This window comes from Gopherus evgoodei, chromosome 5 (genome assembly GCF_007399415.2).
Source record: "Gopherus evgoodei ecotype Sinaloan lineage chromosome 5, rGopEvg1_v1.p, whole genome shotgun sequence".
NCBI classification, from domain to species: Eukaryota; Metazoa; Chordata; order Testudines; family Testudinidae; genus Gopherus; species Gopherus evgoodei.
The window spans coordinates 83,194,166-83,212,960 of record NC_044326.1 but is presented as its reverse complement, the minus strand read 5'-3'; the positions used below and the strand labels follow the sequence as shown (position 1 = coordinate 83,212,960).

The following is an 18,795-nucleotide window of genomic DNA, read 5'->3' as shown; positions in this document are numbered from 1 at the left end:
TAGCCATTTTAGCAAATCACAATTCCTAGCATTTATGTCACAAACAAACCAATTCCATCCTACCTGTTAGAATATACAATAGGAAGAAAACTGAGTTTAACTTTTTTTTACCAGAGCCTTGGAGTATTTGCTTTTTATCAATTAACTTTTCCATAGGACTTCAAATTAAAAGTTTTGAACCACCCCCCCGAGAGATAATCACTTCAGAATTAGGTGATTTTTTTCCCCAGAGGTTATCAAAGGGGTAACTATCATGAGAAAATGTGGGACTGTAGCATGCAAAACACCTACGCAGTCTCTCCTGTGTAAAGGCAGCTGTTGAGCTGCCTGTTCTTTCAAACAGAATGTTTCAGTAAGTGGCTGGAAAACATTTTCCTGGTTCCTGGCACAGAAAGCAAGAATAGCTGACTGTTGAGTTTGCTGCTGCTCACGTGGCTTTGTGCTCTCCTCTGAAAGAAGGGGCCAATCCAGGAACCCCAAGAAGAGAAATGGTGGAATCTGTTCCTCTGCATTTAAAATTTCATCTCTGCTTATCAGAGACTGTGGAATGTTCAGCTGTTGAGAAACGATTTCTGAATCAGAGTGGAGACTGGGGAACAAAAACAAATTGAAAATTAATTATTTTTGTTACAATGTGCAACAATCTTCTTAGCAAACTGCAGGTTCGTCATGGGGAGCTTGTGCTCCAACTCTGCGGATGTCAGCTCTTGCCACCCTGTATTCAGTGGCGGAGTACTGTGCACCAGTATGGAGCCGATTGTCACACACCAAAGTGGTGGATACACAGTTACATGCTGCCATGCATATCATCTCCAGCAACCTGCATCCGACTCCACTCCCATGGCTCCCAGTTCTGAGCAATATTGCTGCTCCTCATATCAGACAAGAGATTGCCACTGGCAAGTGACTGGAGAAAGTACACGCCAACTCAAGCCTGCCGCTGCACAATTACCTTTTTAAACCACCAGCTGTATGTTTGCTGTCACGTCAGCCATTATGGTTTCATCCGCCATGCCAGGATGTTAGGGCAGAAACACTCTGGTGAGAGGAATCCCCAACCGGTCCCTCGTCGCCGACCCCACAATTTGTCTGGCTGTGGAACAGGTTCTGGACTGGGCCAGGTCTCTTTGCAGCCAACCAGTATCGCTGGAGCCTTTGTGACAGCCCTTTGTGCAGCTGTGGCACAACACAGACGATGACGCACGTTGTCGATGAATGCCTGCTGACTAGGTTCAGCGGTGGCCTAGAAGAACTTCATCATGCCACTGAAGATACTAGACTACTATGAACATGCTAAATAAAAATTTAAATAAATATGCTGTTTCTAGCTCTATTGGCTGTGAAGAAAAGCTTGGAAATGTGATGCAAGAGCAGCAGTTGGAGTGGTGTTTGCAGAGACCGAGGAAAAAAAATAGCTTTGAGGGGTGTGAACAGCCAGGTCTGTGAATTGTTGATTCTGAAACCTGCTTTGCTGGAGAATTCCTGCCAGAAGTCTCTGAGCGTGGCAGGAGGAGAGAAATGCGCAGCATTCCCTGGCCTAGAGTGCTACCCCTGGTCCCTGCACCCACGCTCCCAGGCAGATATATCCAGGCTGGTGGGGTAAGTACAGCTGCCTATTTCTGTTGCTTCCAAGGTATGGGGGTATTTCCTGCTGCTGCTCCAAGCTCACCAGGGATAGAGAGAGACTCCAGCTATTCCTACCTTTCATTTGGGCTGAAGGGCCTACTCTGGTCTGTCTGCCCTCCTCTCTACCACTTTCTCTCACCTCTGACCCTTTCACTCTCTCTCTCAATCTCTCTCACCAGAGTGAGTGGTGCAATGGAAGCAATAATGAATGCAGAGTGTAGAAGGAACGGAGGAAAGGGAATGATGAAGCAATAGACTGAAGGAAGGAGGGGATAGAGAAAGAGACAAAAGGACTGCCTTGGAACTCTGCCTTTCCCCAAATATTTCCCAAGCCCCTACCTCTCCCCCACTTTCCTGGGCAGATTTGAGATTAATTCCTCCCCCCTTAATCCTTATACCCCCTTTCCTGGGTAGGCTTGAGAGTATACCCTCATCAGTCAGTCCTGGTGAACACAGACCCAAAATCCTTGGATCTTAAAACAATGGAAAATCAATCAGGTTCTTAAAAGACGAATTTTAATTAAAGAAAAGAGTGAAAGGAATACCTCTGCAAGATTAGAGCTCAAGATAATCTCACAGACAAACAGATTCAAAACACAGAGGGCTTCCCTCTGGGGAAAATTTTAAAGTTACACAAAGAACCCAATTTTATCCTCCCTCTGTTTTGCAAAAGAAATCACAAATAGAAAATAAAAGTAATCTAATACATTCCTTCTCTAAATACTCACTACCCTATAGGAATGGGATGGCTCCTTCTTTCTCTGAGTCCGACAAAAGCGCACACACAGCCCAGACAAAAGACTTTTTTCCCCCTTCCAGATTTTAAAGTATCTTGTCCCCTTATTGGTCCTTCTGGTCAGGTGTCAGCTAGGTTATGTGAGCTTCTTAACCCTTTACAGGTAAAAGAGGCATTAACTCGTATCTGTATGTTTATGACAAGAAGGAACGAAGGAAAGGGAATGATGAAGCAATAGACTGAAGGAAGGAGGGGATAGAGAAAGAGACAGAAGGACTGCCCTTACTGCTGCCATCCCATCTTGGCTCATGTCTGGTGGTGTTGGTGGCCCCCACCTGGTAGGACCCTCTGCTAGTGTGGTGGCAGTGGAAAATTCTTGTACCACCTTCCCCACCCCCCCAAGTTCATTGCTCAGGTGGGTGGAGGCTGGTGTCCAGCCAAGAAAAGGAAGAGATCCAGGATGGGGGGGGAAGTAGGCCCCTCTGCCCTGAGAAAACTCATAGTCCAACAGGTGGCTCGAGTGGACCCTGTCACCACATTGGGGGCGAGGGCCAGGGCAGAGTCTAAGTGTTCAGTGGTGTGCCTAGAGTTCCAGATTACTTTTCTCTGGCCCTGCAGCTAGAGTTGCCAATTTTGGCTGGATGTATTCCTGGAGGTTTCCTCACATGACATAATCTTTTATTAAAAATTCATCTTTAATTCCTGGAAACTCCAGGACTATCCTGGAGGGTTGGCAACCTTTCTGCAGCCACATGGCTCTAGTGCAGTGATTCTCAAACTTTTCTTTTTGTGGACTGCTTGAAAATTGCTGAGGTCTCAGTTGGCCACTTAATGGTCTTTCCAAATGTTGTTTGTACTGTTAGCTAACTATTGTAAAGCACTTTGGATAAAAGCGCTATATGTGTAAAAAATGTTTTTTTGTTCTACAAATAAAAGCACACAACTTATATTTTAATTTCAGTAGTCTTACCTTCTAATGCGATGGATATGCCCTCTCCCCCCTGCTGTGGCAGCCCCCAAGCTGGAGCTGGGAAGGAGGGGGGTCTCTCCCTGGCAGCTGCAGCTCTGGAGCTGGGGAAAGTCGCTTCTTTCTCTGGCCCCGCAGCCCTGCACATCCTAAATTCCTCCCACACCCTCTTCTCACTCCACTGCCCCTTCCCACCTACCCCCTATTGCCCAGGGTCCAAGCACCTAATTAGTGGAGCCATGTCTGCACAGTTGCAGTAATTAGGTGGGTGGCCTTTCATTCTCTTGTGTGCTGCTGCCCAGGCATGCACCTTAGAGGGAACTATCTGCGGACCACCTGAATGGAGCTCACAGACCACTGGTGGTCCATGGACCACAGTTTGAGAACCTCTGTTCTAGTGTAATTACCACATAAAGATATAGTTGGGATGCCTTATATCAAGGCACCTCAGCATTGCATCAATGACAATTTCTCCAGCAGAGACAAAATTCCATAAGGGTCTGGAAACCAGAGTAGAATATGTTGTTGCTGGAGATCTGAAAGACAGAAGCAGTGCAGTGTCTCTTTTAACGTAACCACGCTGCTCAGAGTGAGTTCAGAGAGGGATAATGGGACTCCTGTATGGTATTCTATGCTGTTTGGCTAGTGACAAATAGTATTTGAAAGGAATGTCTGGCTAGGATAAAAGGAGGGAGGGAGAGAGAGAGAAGTGGAAAGAGGAAATAAACCTGAGGCTACGTCTACACTTAAACCACTACAGCAGCACAGCTTCAGTGCTGCAGCTGTAGCATTTCTTTATAGACACTTACTATAGGAATGGGAGGGGTTCTCCTGTCTCTGTAGTCAATCCACCTCCCTGAGAGGTGATAGCTAGGTTGTCAGAAGAATTATAACACTATCTACAACAGGGGTTAGGTCAGGTTAACTATGTTGCTCAGGAATGTGATTTTTTCACACCCCTGAGTGAAGTAGCTGGATCAACCCAATTTTTTTGTGTATATCTGGCCTAAAAACATAAAGGGCAGCAGCAGAATGCAGAGACAGCAGAGACCTAGCTGATGGTGCAGCATCATTAATTATGGTGGGCAAACCAATTTTGGGCTATATAGCCTAACAGTGTTGATTTATTTTTTTTTAAACCTTCATGTCTGTTTCCTTGGAGATGTGTCCTGCATAGAAACATAGATTTAGCCATACCGGATCAGACCCCAGTGGTCCATTTACTTCAGTATTCTGTCTCCAAAAAATCATGAGAGAGATTTTAACATCTCATTATTTTTAAGACAAATAAATATTGGATACTTTTAATTTGCCTTCTGTGTTTTGGACCTTTAGGGGTAATGTTTTACTACACAATGCTGAGACCTAGAAACTTACTCTTTAATTATTAAAAAAAAAAACAAAAAAAAACAACAAGCTGAGATTCTTATGTATTCAAATGATTCCAGGAGCTAGGGCTTTCAGAAAAATAATCAATATCACAAGTATCATGATAGAATGATGAAAGTTAGTGATATTGCTCATGCTGTGCAGCACGTACATGACTAGTCCCTATTGCTGCAGCGAGCCAATTTAAGAATAAATGCTACTCAGTCTGCACATGGGTGGTAGGCCAGGGCCCACAGTGAGCAAGAAGAAAGAAAGTTGGGCACTCACGTATGTGACATGTAATACAGCCAAAACCCCCAAAATATCGCCACACATCTTGCTATCTTGCATTTCTGTATTTCTGCTCACTCCCTGCTGAAAAAATTGCCGTATGTGCAATGATTTGTAGCTTGTAAATGCTAGGAAAAGCTAGGGTTTCACAAGTGGAGGCTGGATTTATTTTTGCGCTCTTCTTTATGCTGAAAAGAAGAAATATAATGTACCCTCCCCCCCTTTTTTTTAAAGCTTTACAAAAGAGGAAGAAAGAGCATCGCTTCAGACTAAAGGGAACATACACTTACTGGACATACTGGCATATGTGTTTTGATGAATACTAAACATCAGCCTCTTCTGGATAGAAATTAGAGGAAGTATTTTGCTCCTTTTCAAAAGTACGCATTCAGAGTGAGTATGTTTCTTTATTAAAGCTAGATGGTTCCAAAAGATGCCCTTTGGACCAATCTCCAAGAAGCCAACTCTAGATATTGACAATCTGTCTAATCAATTGACCAGAATTCAATCTCTGTCTTTAGGAAAAGTTACCAAGGAGGTTGTGGCAGGTCAATTGTGGCTTTTGTCTGAGTCCTTGAGATTTCTTTGACCTCTGTTGATTGGGCTATAGGAATGAAATAGAAATGCTGGTTGTGTTTGCTTGATTTCTGCCTACTGATGGATGAAAATAAAGAGTTTGTTGATTCTCTAGATCTGTCAGCAGTTTCTTGCATTGAATTGACTCACTTGTAGACCTTAGTTAGGGTGAATGCAGCTGTTCTTGAGTGACTCCATTCTGATCTTTTAGAGAGAACCCAAAAGACAATTCTGGACCATTGTTCTTATGCCCCAAGAGTACTGTCTTGATCCCATAGTTTCTATCCTAGCAACCTTTCTGCTCAACTCGTATATGAGGCTGAAGAGTATGTTGATGAGGAAACATGGACTGCTAGACATTCAGAATGTTGATGACATCCTGCTGCACATCTCCATCACCTCTGCCTCAGCTGGAACAATGGAACCAATAATCCGTTGTCTGTACAAATGTGGTGTTTGGATAAAGGCTAGTTGGGTGCAACTTAATCCAAACAAGATTGAGATAATGTCAGTGGGTTGGAGAAGAAGTCAGAAGCACAGATGTAACTTATTTTCGCCCTCCTGATTGAGGGAGTATGACTGCTATGTGTAACACAGATGTGTTATTAGATAGTGGGCTGGTCCTGGATGTCAGATGTGTTATTAGATAGTGGACTGGTCCTGGATGTCAGGAGAGAGTCAATATTTCATTAAATGCCCTGATACAGATCACGCCAATTCCAGATGATACACAAATGTATTTATTGAAAGAGTGGTGAATAATCTGAAAAACAAAACAACAGCAAAAGTATTAAGTAGTAAATACAATGCTTATCTCATATGTTTTCATTTTCAAAGGGCTTTACAAACTTTATTTTAGCTATGATAAGCAGTTTTCCTCTTGATTACAAAAAAGCTATTAAAGGGTGAAAAAAAAATCCTAGTAATCCTGCATTGTTTTTATTGTCTGTCTAAAAATATTTTATCCAACATTGCTACAATTGAAAGGAATTAGAGGAGGAAATCTCTATTTTTTTCCTAGCTTGTTGCTGTATGCATATGACAGAACTTCATGAAAAACCAGCTTCCTTGTTTCCCATATATAATCAGTTTCACACAGCAAAAATGCTTTAAGTATGAACAAAATGTGATCAGCTGGGAATTTAAGCAGGTATAATACTTTTAAATCATTTTTGGAAAATGTCTAAGCTACCATGTTGGTATCAATTATTAATTTTAACATATTAGGATCAAACTGCATGAAAAGGCTCAGCCAGGCTTCTTCTGTTTGCGCAACCTTGGGAGCACAAATATTTGCACACACATTCTGCCACATGCACAAACAGGTGATAGGAATTTTAGTGCATGAACCTCATTTTTTCCAAATATGTAAAATTTTATCACATATACTCATAGATTGTTGACCTGGAAAAGTGTACATGCGAAGTTGTGCACTGAAAAATGCAAATCATATTTTACAAGTTTGGTGCTTAAAATCCAAAAGATTCTTCTTTCAGGTCTGGTAAAAAAACCAAAACACTTGTACCTTTTTCACTTATGCAGCTGTGTAACATCTTTTTGGTCAGGAAGTGTGGTGAGGCACAAACACTTTTAGTCCATTCTCTCCTTTAGAAGTGGCAGGAATGCAAAATTTACAATTTCCTTTTTCCTAGTACAAATTCCATGCTGACTTTTAATTAGGTGCACCTTTTCAGTGAGAACTTGAAATTCCTTTTCATTAAAATTCTATGTCTTGGATACAGAATCTTGATCCAATTTTCAGAACTGTTGCCTATTAACTTAATCTTTGTTGATAATAAAAGTCCACTTCAGATAATGTCTTTGAATACAGTGTCTTGGGAAATGAAAAAACTCTTTTTTTCCCACAGACTAAAAAACTTGACCCAGTAAAATAGTCTATATATAAACAGTGGTTTATAGAACAGAACAGTTCAGCTCAGAGGGACCTATATAAAAAAATACCTCATGTGAACTGAGATGCTCCATTCTCAATAGAGTAAACTAAGACAAAAATTACTCAACTCCTAATCCAAAAATAATAAATATAGATTTTTATTATAAATATAATATAATATAAATTGAAAGAATGGGAATAGAAAAGTATTGAAACTATTATTCCCGTCAGTTCTGCAGTCACTGATTGTGAAAGAAAAATTTGCACAAAAGCATTGCGTCAGTGATTGCACCAAAGACAGCTGACCTAGCAAAAGAAAAGAGACCTACTGCTGAATTGCAGCATAGAAAGAAGATACTTCAAGAATAAACAGTAACTTCTGTATCTGTTTTCTAGCACAGAAATAAATGTGGCAGAAGTTTAACTATAAAGGATGGTGCAGTGGGAATACTGAACAATCCTACTCATTCCAAAAGCAAAAAGAATTTGTAGAGTGAGTGCAACAGTTACTTGAAGTTTATGGGACTGAGAGAGTTAAGGAACATTTGGAAATTTGATAGCGTGAAGCTTTCACTATGCAGGACAGATCAAAGTGTTTGCCAGCCTGAGAGCTGGCATAGCATCAGACCAGCGTCCTTCCATTGTTTATCAGCCAAAAGATTTCCAGCTCCTGTTGCCATGAGAAGACTCCATGGATCCTAATGCATGAGACCAATACAAAACACTGGCACCGAAGCTGTAAGCCTCAGTAAGAAAGATAAGTACTTCATCTCTGGCTACCCAGAATTCCTATAAGAGATTTTTGTGAACTTTAACAACTGTGGGCCTGTTTTTACTTCCATTGAAGTCAAGGGCAAATGACTTCAATAGTAACAGGATCAGATCCTGTGTGAATTAAAACCAGTGCTGTTCTGCCAGGGGGAATGTAATGCTTAGCATTGCAATGTATTACTTTTACTTATATTGTGTACATGCAGAAAGAACTTGTTGGTTTGGATATCAGACTCTAACTTCAAAAAATAAACTAAACTGCCTTTTGCAGAATTTACAGGGAGTGTCAGATGTTTTATCCTTTCCTTTATTATTTATACTGTTACACTAAACATTCTGGGCAACAGCAGGGTCCCATTGTGTTAGGTGTTGTACAAAAAGAGAGGCAGACACTGGGGAGACAAGCATATATATAGTTTCATGATATACATATAAGCACTTATTCTTTTTGTAGTTGCACCTTATAGTTAATGAAGGGGGAGGGGGTCTCAGAATTCTGGGAATATACCATTAGCATAGTTTGATAATGTTAAAACTTCTAACCAAGTTAAAGGCTATTAAAATCTCTCCCTGACTTAAATCAGAATTTTCAAACATCCAGAGGTATGTCTGTTAAAAAATTGGACCAGGTCTGTCACCTGTGAATTTTATGAATATTTAATTTCTAATATGAATTCACTTCAAAAACTTCTCATACTTCCAAAATAAAGCAGACAGAATGGGAGAAAAAAATCCAACAAGAAATCACTACAAGAAAAAAATCAGAATGTGAATTCCTTCATAACTAAACTTACGCTGGATTTCAATTCCCTTATATTAATTTCGCTCTTTCTCTCTCTCTCTCTTAAGATGTTGAACCAAAGAAAACCAAACACTAAGCAGATTTGGCAAGTATGGATCTTCTATATGGTCATAAGTGCAAATCGCTCTGAAGAGAAAGCTACGACGCAGGTGTGTCCTTCATGTGATGCCACACATTTCTGTGACTGTTCTTCAATGGATTTGAGCACCATTCCTTCAGGACTAACAACTGATGTCACGGGGCTAAATCTGTCCTACAACAGCATAGAACATGTCAGAGAAAATGATCTGAAGCTGGGTGTGAATCTGAGAGTGCTGCTGTTACAATCCAATCAAGTTAGGACAATAGATAAGGATTCATTTATTTTCCTTGGAAAATTGGAACATTTGGATTTGTCAAATAATAAGTTGACTCACTTGTCACCCATTTGGTTTAGACATCTTTTTTCCTTACAGCAACTAAACATACAGGGTAATTTATATATAACACTGGGGGAGAATCCCTTGTTTTCTAATCTCAAAAATTTGAGATATCTGCACCTGGGGAATAACAATTCCTTCTCTGCTATACAGAAGCAAGACTTTGATGGCATTGTAGTTCTTGAGCAACTTGAGATTGATGGTCAAAGGCTCAGGAAATACGAGTCAGGGAGTTTGGCAACAGTTAACAGCATAAATCATATCATCATAAACATAAATGATGTTCAGGTGTTATCGGTGATATTGGAGGATCTTATAAATTCTGCAATATGTATAGAACTGAGAAATATAGCCTTCAATACAGCTAATGAATCTTCATTACTCGAGCCAATGAGTCATTCTATCATGAGGAAACTTGTGTTAAAAAATGTTTTGTTTACAGATGAAAGTGTTATCAGAGTATTAAACATCTTGGTGCAAGCTAAACAATTTTTGGAGCTGCAAGTGGACGATTCTGTACTACGGGGAACTGGAAAATGGCATGGGCAAATTGAAGTAAACAGAGAAAGTGCCATTGAAGTAATCACAGTACAGAAATTAGCTATAGAGCAATTTTATTTGTTTTCAGATCTTCATGGTGTGGAAAATCTTCTAGGTAACATTACCAAAACCACAGTTGTAAATACCAATGTGTTCTTGGTGCCTTGCAGCATTTCAAGACATTTTTCCTCACTCCTTTATCTTGATCTCAGTGAAAATTTGCTTGCAGATCCAAATTTGGAACATTCATCCTGTAAGGGTGCATGGCCCTTGCTGCAAACTTTCAATTTAAGTCAAAATACATTGGGTGATTTAGAAATGACGGGGCGAAGTCTATCTCATCTAAAACACCTTACTCACCTAGATATTAGCCGAAACAATTTTGGTGAGATTCCGGAATTATGTCAATGGCCAGAAAACCTGAAATATTTAAATATCTCAGGCACTCAAATACCCAAATTAACAACGTGCATTCCTCAAACTCTTGAAGTTTTGGATGTTAGTAGTAATATTCTCAATGATTTTAGATTAAAGCTGCCACATCTTAAAGAGCTCTACATTGCAAAAAACAAATTAAAGACCTTGCCAGATGCTCCATTTATTCCTAACTTAGTAGCCCTGAGAATCAGCAGAAACAAATTAACCAGTTTCTTTAAGGAAGAATTTGGATCATTTAGGAAAATGGAGACACTGGATGCAGGTGACAATAATTTCATCTGCTCTTGTGAATTTCTCTCCTTCATTCAATATCAGGAGGGAATAGCTAATGTCTTGGCTAACTGGCCAGAGAACTACATCTGTGACTCTCCGTCTTCTGTGAGAGGACAGCAGGTAAAAGCTGCTCAACTTTCGCTGTTTGAATGTCACAGAACTTTGGCCGTGTCCCTAATTTGCATTCTGGTGGTCTTGATAATCCTGTTTATTGTGATCCTGGGCTACAAACTTCATGTGATCTGGTACATGAAAATGACCTGGGCTTGGCTTCAAGCTAAAAGGAAACCCAGGAAATCACATAATCACGACTTCTGCTATGATGCTTTTGTTTCCTACAGTGAAAGAGACTCAGAATGGGTTGAAAACTTAATGGTACAGGAACTTGAGAATGCTATCCCCCCATTTAAACTGTGCCTTCATAAACGGGACTTTGTGCCTGGGAAGTGGATCGTTGACAACATCATTGACTCCATTGAAAAAAGTCATAAAACTCTGTTTGTGCTGTCAGAGCACTTTGTGCAGAGCGAGTGGTGCAAGTATGAGCTGGAGTTCTCGCACTTTCGTCTCTTTGATGAGCATAATGATGCAGCAATTTTGATCCTTTTGGAGCCCATTGAGGAGCAAACAATTCCCAAAAGATTCTGTAAACTGAGGAAAATAATGAACACAAAGACCTACCTTGAATGGCCTCTTGACGAAAATCAGCAACAAATATTTTGGAATAACTTGAAAACAGCATTAAAATCCTATGATGTCATTTTAGGCTGAACTACTAACTCAGCCACACTATGTTTCCAAGCAGGACATTTATGAAGCCTTTTTCCTGTTAAGAAACATTTTGTTATGCTGACTTTTATTTCAGTGTTGTGGAGGCTTGACTTGACTGCACACTAAACTAATTTAAGCTTTGCTAAATGAAGGATACCAGCTGAGAACATCCAACTGTTTTAGAGATTCTTTGGTTTTCTGACTTTTCTGTTAATAAGTACCCAAGCATCCCTGTCTGTGAAAATGCTTTTGGGAAGAAATTCTACTGAAGCTGGTGTGTTTCTGTAGTTTCTTTTTAACCATTCCAAAACAAATGCAGTTACAGTGCTCTGTCTCTCTCTCTCTCGAAAAAAAGAGAGCCAACATGCTGAAACATACCACAGGATCCATTGATTACATCGTCTTATTTGTTTTAGATACCATCAGACTATTTAGAGTCATTCAAGAAAAATGCAGTGGAAAAGTAGAAATTGCCCAGTTAGATAAAAATAAGATCTCTGAAGCCAGATCCTCCCACAGGTAATACCTTTCAAAGAGAATAGATTAAATATGTAACTCCAGGGGAATCAGTGGATTTACACCAGGATTTTTTATGGCCCAGTGTAGCAAGGCGGTGTGGCTCCCCTCCTCCCCAGGGAGGGTCGAGCCCCGTCAGACACCTAAAGGGGCGGGGCCACTGGGTGGTAGTCCCGCCCCTCAGAGGGTCAGGAGGCGACCCGGAAGTATAAAAGCCGGCCCTCAGCCCTCAGTTGGAGCCCTGCCGCCGTTGGGAGCGGACCTGCTAGAGGGTGCTCCTGACTGGGAAGCTTCAGAGGCCCAGGGCCGTTGCCCGATTGGCCAGACCTCCCCGCTATGCCGAGGAGCTGCCGGAGCTGCCCCGTGCCCGCTACGACGAGGGGCTGCCAGGGCTGCCTCGTCCCTGCTACTACCCTGAGGAACCCCTGGACCAGGCCTGGCCGGACTTTCCAGAGGTACTACCGGATCTGCTGCCCAGCCCTGGCTGGGAGGAGCCCATGCTACTAAGCTTCCAGGGAATGATCAGGTAGGACCCGAAGGGGAGATAGGAAGCAACCCGGGGGCAGCTGACCCCAGTCAGACTGCAAGTATGCCGGAACCCATGTCAGTGTGTTTCGGCCAGGATCCCCACTGACTGCAGCACATCGTTGCTGCTGCTAGGGCCCCGGGCTGGAATGCAGTGGAGTGGGCGGGCCTGTGTTCCCCCTGCCACCCATACCCGGGTGGCAGACTCTCCCCCTCTCCGGCCTAGGGAGGCCATTTAGTCTGCCTGAACTGCTAACTGCTCAGCCCTGAGCCACAAGGGCCTGAGCTATTGTAACTGTGGGTTTGGTGCCCGCTCGAACCAAGGGCTGGGCCCCCTTTGACTGTGCCACTACTTGGTCCTGCCTACAGGGCCCGAGCTGCCTGAACTGCTAACTGCTCAGCCCTGAGCCACAAGGGCCTGAGCTATTGTAACTGTGGGCTTGGTGCCCGCCCAAACCAAGGGCTGGGCCCCCTTTGACTGTGCTACTGTTCGGTCCTGCCTACAGGGCCTGAGCTGCTTGAACTGCTGGCTGCTCAACCCCAAGGGCAGAGGCCCTCACGACGTGTAGCGGGGCGGTGTGGCTCCCCTCCTCCCCAGGGAGGGTCGAGCCCCGGCCGCACACTGTCACACCCAGCAATTTAAGAATGAAGCAACTTGACAAATATGTCAGATACTTGATGTGAAAACTTTGAGATGTGTCCAGTTTCAAAGGTCACAGGATCACTATGTGTACATTTTAATGGTCTATGTACTTTATTATTTCTATGTGTTTATTATTTGTTGTTATAAGCACTGTAAAAACACTGAAGTCACAGTCCCTGTCCCTAGTAGCTTACCCTAAGATATTCAAACAACAGATAAAATGCTTGTGGATGTTGTTAAGTACGCATCTTTGTTAGGTTTCCTCTCCCTCTTCTCATGTGCCCTAGCCAATCTGTTCCACAATTGCTGCCCCATTGTTACCCTTCTTTCCTTCTACCTACCCCACTAAGGTATAGGTATAGTAGATTTAGGTTTTTTTACAGTGGGATTTTTTGCACGGATGTAACAACACCTATGTAGTGGCACTAGTGCAAACCTCATGGGTAGACACCACGTTGTAAAAAGTGAGTTTCACCCACTGTAGTTTATTTTGCATAACTGAGGCACCTCAAATTAGTAAACATTATTGCAAAGATTGGCCATAATCTTTCTGTGCCTTAGTTCCCCATTTGTAAAATGGGGACAATAGTGCCATCTCCCAGAGAAGTTGAAGATAAATTCATTAATGTTTGTAAAGCACTGAATACCTTGATGACAAGCACCATGGAAAATCTTATGAGGAAATGAATATTTTTGTATTCGGTGCAGGGACTAAATGGTGTACAATAAATTAGGCATGAGGCGTCACCTTGAATTATGAGGTAGAAAAGAAATATTGAAGAGTTGCTGATTTGACGAGCAACCTTTACTCACTCATCTCTAAACTTTTAAGTGCTTGACTTCAGAACTTTAATAATATGCTGTTAATGTAGTATTTTATGCAATTTATAAATATATTAAAATATATCTTTGTTTCATTGGATGGAAGTGAGAGACAACTGGTGACACTGCATTTTAAGAATACAGGAAAGGAAAAATAAATCAACTCCGACAGTGTTTGGTTAACAAATAAAACAAAGTCTTTCTAAGTTACTACACTACTGTGATCATGTCTTTAGAATCTCTGTGTCTTCATGAAGTTAGTGAATGGGGCCGGGTTAACTCTCCTGTGGGCCCAGGGCTATTAGATTTTCTGGGGCCCCCTATATACAAGTCTTTTCCTAATTTAAAATAAAATGATCACAATTATAGCATTGAGGCTACTAACGCTATACTAAACTTAAAGCCATTCTGTGGTTACATTTCAGTCTTAAAAACATGTAGAATATAGTTAAGGTAATTCAAAATAGCCTACTTCTTACCTTAGAACAGCTGTTGTTAGTTTCTTTCTGGGAGGGAGTTTGGGTGCAGGAGGGAGCTCCAGGCTGTGGCAGTGTGTTGGGATGTAGGAGCGGGTGAGGGGTGTGGGCTCTGCGAGGGAGTTTTAGGTGCAGGAGGGGGATTCTGACCTGGGGCAGGGAGTTGGGCTGCAGGAGGGTTGCAAGGTGCAGGCTCCAGCCGGAAGGCACTGACCACAGGTGGCTCCTGGCTGGTGGTGCAGCAGGGCTCAGGCAGGCTGCATGTTGTGGCCCCATGCCACTCCCGGAAGCGGACGGCTGCTGGCATATCTCTGTGCCCCCCTGGTGGGAGGGGGACATCGTGTCTCTGTGCACTGCCCATGCCTGCAAGCATCACCCCTGCAGCTCCTATTAGCTGGGAATGGTGCTGAGAGCAGGGGCCGTGCATGGAGCTGCCTCCCCCACTTCCGCCTGGGGCTGCAGAGATGTGCCAGGAGCCGGCTGCTTCTGGGAGCAGCATGGGGCCACCCCGTCATGCAGGCAGACTGCCTGAGTCCTGCTGTACTGGGCCGCCCCTTAGCCCAGGGTCCTGGACTGCAGCCCCTGCAGCCCCTGCATTAATCCAGCCCTGCTAGTGAACCATTGATGCAATAAGCAGTATTTCCTTTAAGGCAGTTCTGACTTGAATAGCCCTGAGCACAGTTAACATCTGATGTCATTATTCCAATTTGTTTGAAGATTTAGGACTGAATGAGACTTGGAAACTTCAATTAATGCAGGAGAAATATTTTATTTGTTGTAGGAGGAAAATCAGACTCTGGTTTAAGAATTAATTTATCTGGGAGAAACTGCCATTAAGCCTCTTTAATATAGGAGACTACTCAGATTTTCACTTTTCTGTGTGACATGGTGACCAGTAAGAAAGACAATTGAGGATTGAAAAATATTCTATTCTGTATTGGCTTGTATATCACCCTCATCACCATTCTATCTGTAGTGCATTAAGGGACATGACTAATACCTATCACATGTGATTGGTTCTTTCTCTCCTTTCCCCAGGGATAGAATTGTGTGTGCAGTGGAATGTTTTGTTTTGTAAGGGGGATTTTTTTAATGCCCAATTAAAAAAAAATGGTGATGCTTCCATCTTAAATTCAAAGCATACCTTTGTCACATCTTGAGATACCCTGTTTAGGTTCCATCTTTCCACTCTGGAAATCCATGAGGGGATTTCCCCATACAATTTCCTTTGTAGAACAGATATGAGAATTTTAAAGTAGACTAGAAATAGAAAGAAATGGGCTCTTGCACCCAATTCAGAGACCTGGATTTGAAGGGAACTCCACCTCAGGCTTCACATAAGCTTTCTAGAAGTAATTCCAGATATCCTGTGCAGACAGCTGTAACAGATTACTATGGGGAAGCACCAGGAAAACAGCATTTTAAAAATACTCTTGAACAGTTAGAATGATTTGGGTTTTCAAAAGAAACCAACCTGTTTTTTGGAGTATCCATGTCCCAGTAACTTTGTCTGTACTGGTCTTGGATTATAGGTCACAGTCTGTTTAGAATTGGGTGATTCAGAGGAATTTGGTTAATGGGCTTTAATCCTACCACACAGTTTCTGCTTACCTCTGCAGTAGTCTTGGACGTTGTATACACTAAAATGCACCATGTTTTCATGTGGTTGTGAACAATTGTGTTAATGAACATAATGTTGAACATGATTAAGCAGTCACTGTAGACCAGGATAAATCATGTTCTCCATCATATCAGCTAATCATGATCAAACTTTCATCTGAGCAGGGTACTGTGGAAGTATACTGGGGCAAATCTTTAGTAACTCCAGCTGATGAACTTACGCTCTGAAGCAGAGGAGAGATATTTTTAGCATAGCCAGTGTAACTAGAGAAGCTTCTCTCATTCACGTGTGTTAATCCCTTCTGGAATTTTATTATGCTAAAATCTTCATCAATTATACCCCTGGGTAATGAATTAGACAGGTTAATTATCTAATGCTTAGAAAGGTATTTCCTTTGCGAGGAAGAAAACTGGGATGAGAAAAGAGACCAGGAGTGGGAGCAAGTGGTAAGAGAACATAAGAATGGCAATACTGGGTCAGACCAATGGTCCATCTAGCTAAGCATCTTCTTGTCTGACAGCGGCCAATGCCACGTTCTTCAGGGGAGAATGAACAGAACATGGCAATCATTGAAGTGTTTCATCCCCTGTCATCCACTCCCAGCTGTTGTCAGACACTGCCAGTGTGGTGCTCTGCTCTACTCAATGTTGATATCAGTTGGCTGCATGCGCGTTCCCTCTGTGTGCTGCCCCAGCTCTGCACAGAGAGCTGACGCCGCAAACCCCGAGAGAACCCCCAGTGCTCACAGACTCTAATAAGGTACAAAGGCACCTGGGCCAGGTTTATTGTCAAAGAGAAACACAGTCTCTAGCTCGCCAGATTAGGTATCGACGGGTCTGCCAGTACATATGTGCTCCCTGGTAATGGACTGGTTCTGTCAGTGGCAGGACTTTCCACTGCCTTCTAGGCGAGACAAAAATGTGCACTTGGGGATGTATTCTTATACACAGGTGCAGAACAGATTACTCATCGCTACTAATGCATTAAGTTACAGCCCCTCTATTAGGGGGTTGCCTTTCTCCTGGCACAGGTTGGTTTGGACAAACTATCCATCATATTGTCTCTACTGTATTTTTAGGCTAGGTCTACCTGTTCTTTGTTATCTGTGTGGGATGTGTTCGCTGTTCTGGTGCTCTCTTGGCCCATGTTCATTTTATTAGTGATTAATATGTACTTCTAGCAAGCCCTCTTCTTGCCAACTTCTGCAAGCAGGAACCTGTCTGTCTCACAGCCCAGCTTTGCTTAACAATGTCTTGACTATTACTCTAGTTCAGGCCTCATACTGGGCCGCTGATACAAGATTTTATGTTTCAGGGCCTCATCTTATTACACCAGCTTCTGACAAACAGGTTGGAAATACCAAGAATCCTAGGGACCCTCAGGAGGTCATCTAGTCCAACCCCCCTACTCAAAGCAGGACCAATCCCCAGATTTTTACCCTGATTCCCCAAATGGCCCCATGAAGGACTGAACTCACAACCCTGGGTTTAGCAGGCCAATGCTCAAACCACTGAGCTATCCCTCCCCCATACAAGACTATGGGAATGCATCCCTGACCTTCTTGGCTAGTTCTTTTTTGACCCCTATTATATTTTTGACCTTCACAACATCCCCTGGTAACAAGTTCCACAGGTTGACTATGTGTTCTGTGAAGAAATACTTCCCTTTGTTTATTTTAAACCTGCTTCCTATTAATTTCATTGGGTGACTCTTGGTTCTTGTGTTGTGTGAAGGAGTAAATAACACATACTCACTTTCTCCACACCATTCATGATTTTATAGACCTCTACCATAGTCCCCCCCCCCCTTAGTTGTCTCTTTTCTAAGGTGAACAGTCCCAGTCTTTTTAATCTCTCCTCATAAGGAAGCTGTTCCATACCCTTAATCATTTCTGTTGCCTGTCTCTGTATCTTTTCCAATTAATTTATCTTTTTTTAGATGGGGTGACCAGAACTGCATGCAGTATTCAAGGTGTGCATGTACCTTGGATTTATATAATGGCATTATCGTATTTACTGTCTAATTACGTATCCCTTTCCTGATGGGTCCTAACATTGTTAGCTTTTTGACTGCCGCTGCACAAGGAGCAGATCTTTTCAGAGAATTATCACAATGATTCCAAACTCTCTTTCTTGAGTGGTAACAACTAATTTAGATCCCACCATTTTATATGTACAGTTGGGGTTATGTTTTCCAGTGTGCATTACTCTGCATTTATTAACATTGAATTTCATCTGCCATTTTGTTGCCCAGTCACCCAGCTTTGTGAGAACTCTTTGTAACTTTTTGCAGTCAGCTGTGGACTTTAGTAGCTCCAGAAATTTGGTATTGTCTGTAAACACTGCCGCCTCACTGTTTATCCCTTTCCCCAGCTCATTTATGAATATGTTGAACAGAACAGCACTAGTCCCAGGAAGGCTCCATAGGGGAACCCCACTGCTTACTTGGCATTCTGAAATCTGACCATTTATTCCTAGGCTTTGTTTCCTGTCTTTACAGTTACTGGTCCCTGAGAGACCTTTCCCTCTTAGCTCATCACTGCTTCGGGGAAGTAAAGAGGAGCGGGCAGAGAGTGAAAGTGGAGAGACAGGACTAGATAAAGCGAAGCCTTTCCCGTCCCTGAAGTCCCAGTGAAAACCAGGGATCGGGGCTCTCTACACGGGGAAGCAGAGTGAGGACTGGCCGGGCAGCCAGTACCTGGCCACAGCTGACTTTGCCTT

The 18,795-nt window shown here is 42.5% G+C and overlaps 1 protein-coding gene across 7 annotated transcripts; it reads left to right on the top strand.

The window, feature by feature from the left end:
- The first annotated feature begins 363 nt into the window (after positions 1-363).
- On the top strand, positions 364-12,611 carry LOC115652490 (toll-like receptor 2 type-2). Of its 7 annotated transcripts, none has more exons than XM_030564535.1 (4): positions 1,511-1,599; positions 5,223-5,368; positions 6,586-6,714; positions 9,079-12,611. In XM_030564535.1, the coding sequence occupies exons 3-4, from the start codon at positions 6,616-6,618 to the stop codon at positions 11,470-11,472; spliced, it is 2,493 nt and encodes an 830-aa protein (XP_030420395.1). In that variant the 5' UTR covers positions 1,511-1,599; positions 5,223-5,368; positions 6,586-6,615; the 3' UTR covers positions 11,473-12,611. The 7 variants fall into 7 exon arrangements, with proteins under 7 accessions (XP_030420396.1, XP_030420395.1, XP_030420394.1 ...); XM_030564534.1 differs by having other exon boundaries at positions 5,223-5,381; XM_030564538.1 differs by lacking the exon at positions 6,586-6,714.
- Positions 12,612-18,795: the final 6,184 nt, after the last annotated feature.